Source organism: Crocuta crocuta, unplaced genomic scaffold (assembly GCF_008692635.1).
Source record: "Crocuta crocuta isolate KB4526 unplaced genomic scaffold, BGI_CrCroc_1.0 scaffold110, whole genome shotgun sequence".
Taxonomy (NCBI): Eukaryota; Metazoa; Chordata; class Mammalia; order Carnivora; family Hyaenidae; genus Crocuta; species Crocuta crocuta.
Window position 1 is genome coordinate 2,244,667 of NW_027527386.1, and position 5,272 is coordinate 2,249,938.

Consider the following 5,272-nt stretch of genomic DNA (forward strand, 5'->3'; position numbering starts at 1 on the left):
GGACCCAACCTTGAAGCACCTGGCGGGGGGTGGGGGGCGATGGCACGCAGGGCCAGGGTGGCCATCTTGAGGCGCTGGTGGCCTGGATCAGGAGGGGGTGAGGAGGGCCGAAGCCAGTCTGATCTGGAGCCCATCTGCCCACTTGCTCCCTGGGGCCTGGGGCCAGACGGCAGATGGTGGCAGGGGTGGCGGCTGCCATCGGGCTCCTCTGAGGCATCCCGTGGCTGAGCCTCAGACGGGGTCGGGCCTGCCCCCTCCATCTCCTGCCCCAGCATACACATCGGGGCCTCCCCCCACCCAGCATGGCCGGCAGAGCCGAGGGGGAGCGGAGCAGCTGGTGTGGTCAGCGGGAAAGAGGGCGGGCCACAGAGAGAGGCGTCCTGGGAAGTGTAGTGCCTGCCTGAGCGGCCACACAAAGGCGTCTGTGTCAGCCCAGGGGCCTGGACCCTGCTCCAGGGCGGCCTTGGGTCGGGTCAGGCCAACCCTGGGGTCCCTTGCCAGGCTGGTCCACTCGGGGGGGGGTTCGAGCTGAGTGGGGCTAGGGGGCCAGAGGGGTCCCGAGGTCCTTAGGAGGCCATGGAAGGCACCGCCCTGCCCCTCTCCCGGGAGACGTCCGGGGGGCTCTGTCCTGAGAGCTGGGCAACCAGAGGAATGTGGGTTGTGTTGGGTGGCTTGGGGCAGCTGGGGGCTCCCCAGAGAGGGTGGAGGGGTGGGGACGGGAGCCAGAGGGTTGCACAAACGCCCGAGTGGGTGGATGAGTCACAGCCCAGGGGAAGGCGGAAAAAGGGAGTGGGGGAGAGGGGCAGGACAGACACAGTGTCCCCCCCACTGCTACGGCCGCAAGTCTTCCAAAGGCCTCTGTCCACGGGACAGATGGGGAGACTGAGGCCCCGGGCCAAACAGGGTGGCCCAGACCTGGGGGGGAGTTGGGTGGTCATGAGGTGGACAGGGGGCCCCTGCTCTGCTTCCAAGGGCTACGTCGGGGGGGGCAGGGGGGGTGTCAGGCAGCTTCCCCCATCACTGCTTCCAGGGCCCAACTGGGTCCTGGGGGCTCCGTGGGGCGGGAAGTGGCTTGTTGTGTGGCCACTGTCTCCGCCCCTCCAGGGCACGCCCACAGCCCGCTCCCTGGGTCTTGGCCTTGCCCTTTCCTCCTGACTCGGAGCCCCCCCCCCCCATGCGAGAACTGGGCCTCATTGGGAGGCAGGAGTGAGGGTCAGGGAGGCCAAGGGGCCAGGCAGGGATGGACGACCAGTCTGTCCCTCAGGTCACACATCCTAGGTTTGAGTCGGTACGTGGGGCCGTGGGCGTGGTTCCCGGAGCCCCGCATTCTCACCTCCACAGCCGTTCTCACCACAGCCTAGACGGTGCCGCCCGCAGGGACTGCCAGGGGCCTGGGCGTGAAAGCACAGTGGGTTCCTTGTATCACTGCCTCCTAGACGGGATGCGGGCAGAAGCCAGCGCTCCGGTTCCATGGGGGAGCAAGGCCTGTGAGGCATTTATTGAGCGCCTACTGTGTGCTCCCGTACCTCTTCCAATCATCCCTTGGCCGGGCCCTCTGGTGGAGGGGAGGGCGTCCAGGTCTGTCTCTCGGGCCCCCAGCGTGGGTTTTGCCTACCCAGCCTCCCGTTGATCAGGCGGCACTGTACATCCGTCTGCCCTGGCGCGCAGCTGGGAAACTGAGGCTGGGGGCAGGGTGCGGGGGCGCTGCTCTCCGAGGGCCCCGGGCGGTGTGCCCGCCACCCTGCACCCTCGCAAGCGCCACTCCCTCCCCCGGCACTGCAGGTCTCGGCGCGGAAGATGGCCGGCGGTGTGGACGGCCCCATCGGGATCCCGTTCCCTGACCACAGCAGCGATATCCTGAGCGGACTGAACGAGCAGCGGACGCAGGGCCTGCTCTGCGACGTGGTGATCCTGGTGGAGGGCCGCGAGTTCCCCACGCACCGCTCCGTGCTGGCGGCCTGCAGCCAGTACTTCAAGAAGCTCTTCACGTCGGGCGCCGTGGTGGACCAGCAGAACGTATACGAGATCGACTTCGTCAGCGCGGAGGCGCTCACGGCGCTCATGGACTTCGCCTACACGGCCACGCTCACCGTCAGCACAGCCAACGTGGGCGACATCCTCAGCGCCGCCCGCCTGCTGGAGATCCCCGCCGTGAGCCACGTGTGCGCCGACCTCCTCGACCGGCAGATCCTGGCGGCCGACGCGGGCGCCGACGCCGGGCAGCTGGACCTTGTGGATCAGACCGACCAGCGGAACCTCCTCCGGGCCAAGGAGTACCTCGAGTTCTTCCAGAGCAACCCCATGAACAGCCTGCCTCCCCCCGCCGCCGCCGCCTTCCCCTGGTCCGCCTTCGGCACGTCCGACGATGACCTGGACGCCACCAAGGAGGCTGTGGCTGCGGCCGTGGCCGCCGTGGCCGCCGGCGACTGCAACGGCTTGGACTTCTACGGGCCGGGACCNACTACGGCCGGGGTGGGGAGGAGGAAGCGGCCTCGCTGTCGGAGGCGGCCCCCGAGCCCGGCGACTCTCCGGGCTTCCTGTCGGGTGCGGCCGAGGACGGGGACGGGGACGGGCCCGACGCGGACGGGCTGGCGGCCAGCACGCTGCTGCAGCAGATGATGTCATCGGTGGGCNCAGCCTGGTCGCAGAAGGTGGAGAAGAAAATCCGGGCCAAGGCCTTCCAGAAGTGTCCCATCTGCGAGAAGGTCATCCAGGGCGCCGGCAAGCTGCCGCGGCACATCCGGACCCACACTGGAGAGAAGCCCTATGAGTGTAACATCTGCAAAGTCCGCTTCNAGGGGGGGCAGGCCAGGTGTGCTGGGACCCCCCCACCCCCACAGCACTACTGGACCCTCCGGGGATGGTGCTTTCTCCGTTTCGGGCAGTCACTGGGCTCAGCGCGTAGGCCTCGGGGCAAACCCCGGGTGGCTCTGGCTCAGGGAAGGCCCCGGGGGTCGCAGGGGTGGGGGGGGCGGGGGGCATTCTTCCCCTCCAGACCGGAGGACGGACCAGAGGAGGCCGATGTTTGCCTGGGGAGCGGGCCGCTGCCCCACAGGGCACAGGGACCTGGGCCGTCTCCTGGAGTCTGGCGTGAGCCCTGGGGACTAGCTGTACTCGGCCAGCATTTATGGAGCTCCTGCTGGGTGCCCAGCCCTGTCCTAGGCACCCGGGGCCCAGAAGCAGGGAGGCGTGCCAGAATCCCCACGCAAGCGATGGGGCGTGTGTGAGCTAAAACCAGAGGCGACACCACGAGTTGGGAGCAGAGAACCAGGTTGGCGGGGCGGGGGTCGGTGGCAGCTGTTTTACACAGAGAGCCGAGTCCAGAGGAGGGCGAAGGTGGCGCCACTGCAAAGGCCCTGAGGCCAGTTCAGCTTGGGGGTCCCCGCAGCAGCTGGAGGGAAATGGGCATGGGAGCCACTGGGCTTGGTCCCCAGGCAGGAGGAGCTGGAGGCCGGGCTAGGGGAATTTGTGATTGGATCTTAAGAGTCCAGAGCTGGCTGGCTGGGTCTCGTGGGCCAGCCCAGTGGGGGTGGGGGGCTGGCGTGCAGGGGCCTGGCCAGGCTGGGTGACTCAGCATCACCCCCTACCCCCACCCGCCCTGGGGTTCCCCCAGCCACGCCCACCCAGGCTGAAGAAAGAGGCCATTGTCCCAGCTTCCCGGCCCTGCCCCATGGGGACAGGATCTAGGGGCTGACCCCCAGCCCCCTCCCCACCAGGCCAGGAGAAGAGGGTGTGGCCCAGAGTGCAGGGCCCAGGACCCCAAGCAAGGGGTAAAGGGTGCCAGCTGGGAGGTAGGGTTCTAGTCGGGGGCCTGCCCCCACTCCCCCATTTAGTGAGATTGGGGGGCTGTTAGTCTTGGGGGCTCCCTCTTTCTCCAGACAGGGGTCCTAAGGTGGCTGTGGGCCCTGCCCTCAGGGGTCTCTGGGCCCGGAGGGGGGTGGGGGCGCGGACAGCTTTGTAGAGGCTCAGCAAGCCAGGGTCTGGGGAGGTGACCAGGCTGAGCAGGGCCCTGGAATCCACCNTGAGGTGGCTTCGTTCTGACCTGGAGTTTTGGCCACCCCACCCTGACTCAGGCTGATCCTGTTTGCCAGGCAGGGAAACTGAGGCAGGGAGAGGGGCACCAGGCTGGGCCTCTACTCCTGCGTGCCCACCTGGCTCCTCTTTGCCCCCAACCCAGGGCCCCAGCCCCCACGCCTTCCTCCAGGCCAGGGGCCCCTCTGACTCACACTAGAGAGTTGAGTAAGCGGGGCCTGTGGCAGCCGGGGCTATAATTACCCGGGCCAGGGCTCGGGGTGACGAAACAGGCTGCTTCCACCCCCACCCCACCACCGTGCGGCCCCTGACCTGCTGTGCAACCTGGGGCAAGTCACTTGGCCTCTCTGAGCCTTACCGGGGAAATCTCTACACTGCTCGAACAGTCTGAGTCCCTGCTGTTCCCTGTGGACCCGGCCTGGTGCTGGGATCTGGACAGGGCAAGCGGGAGCCCACGTTCGTGGACTCTGAGGGAGGTGGAGGGGAGGGAGCTCCTGACCATTGCACCCCCCCCAGGGCTAACAGACCCGGTTAGTCCAGGGAATGAGGAGTTAGTTCATTGTGTCCTGAGTTCTGTCGACTCACATGGGGGTAAGAAGGCTGGAGAGGAGGCAGGGGTCTGGTTGCAAAGGGCCAGGCCTTGAACTTCAGAGCAGTAGGGAGGCTTGAAAGGGTTAGCGATCTGTGGGTGGTGCCAGAGGCAGGACACCTGGGGCTAGAAGAGCCTTGGAAAGACCAAGCCTCTGAGGAGTGAGAAAGGCTTCCCGGAGGAGGAGGGACATTTGAGCTGGGGCTTTGACGAGTGAATAGGAGTTTGTCGGTCCTGGCGCTGACCACTGTGCTGGGTGTGAAAAGCGAGAGCCCCAGGATGGCTGAGCCGTAGAGGTGCAAGAGGCCGCAGCAAGGAGCCAGTCAGATGCCGGCCAGGATTCTGGAGGCCCCGGTCTCTGCCCCTGCCCTGGGGTTCCAGGCAGGAACCCTCTGCCATGAGCTCATGTGAGTCACCTCTGTGATTTTACATTTTCTGGCAGGTGCGTTTTCCAAAAGAAAGTGAAAGGAAGGAACAGGTGAAAGTAATTTGAGCCATATTTTACATCCGTCTTTCTTACATTTAACACGTAATCGACTCACAACCTTCTAAGTGAGCCACTTTACGTTACACGTTAAGCAAAGACTTACACGTTAAGCGAAGGAAGCGCTCAGAGTCTAGGGTGCCTTGTGGCCCGTCTCGGTTTGGACG

At 66.1% G+C, this 5,272-nt stretch overlaps 1 protein-coding gene across 1 annotated transcript in view; it reads left to right on the plus strand.

Annotated features, from left to right (window-relative positions):
* Positions 1-5,272, plus strand: part of ZBTB7A (zinc finger and BTB domain containing 7A) — a 22,130-nt gene that overhangs the window by 10,220 nt on the left and 6,638 nt on the right. The window contains 2 exon segments of the mRNA XM_077751751.1: positions 1,783-2,458; positions 2,461-2,812. Coding sequence (XP_077607877.1) covers positions 1,798-2,458; positions 2,461-2,812 — 1,013 coding nt within the window. The 5' untranslated portion in view covers positions 1,783-1,797.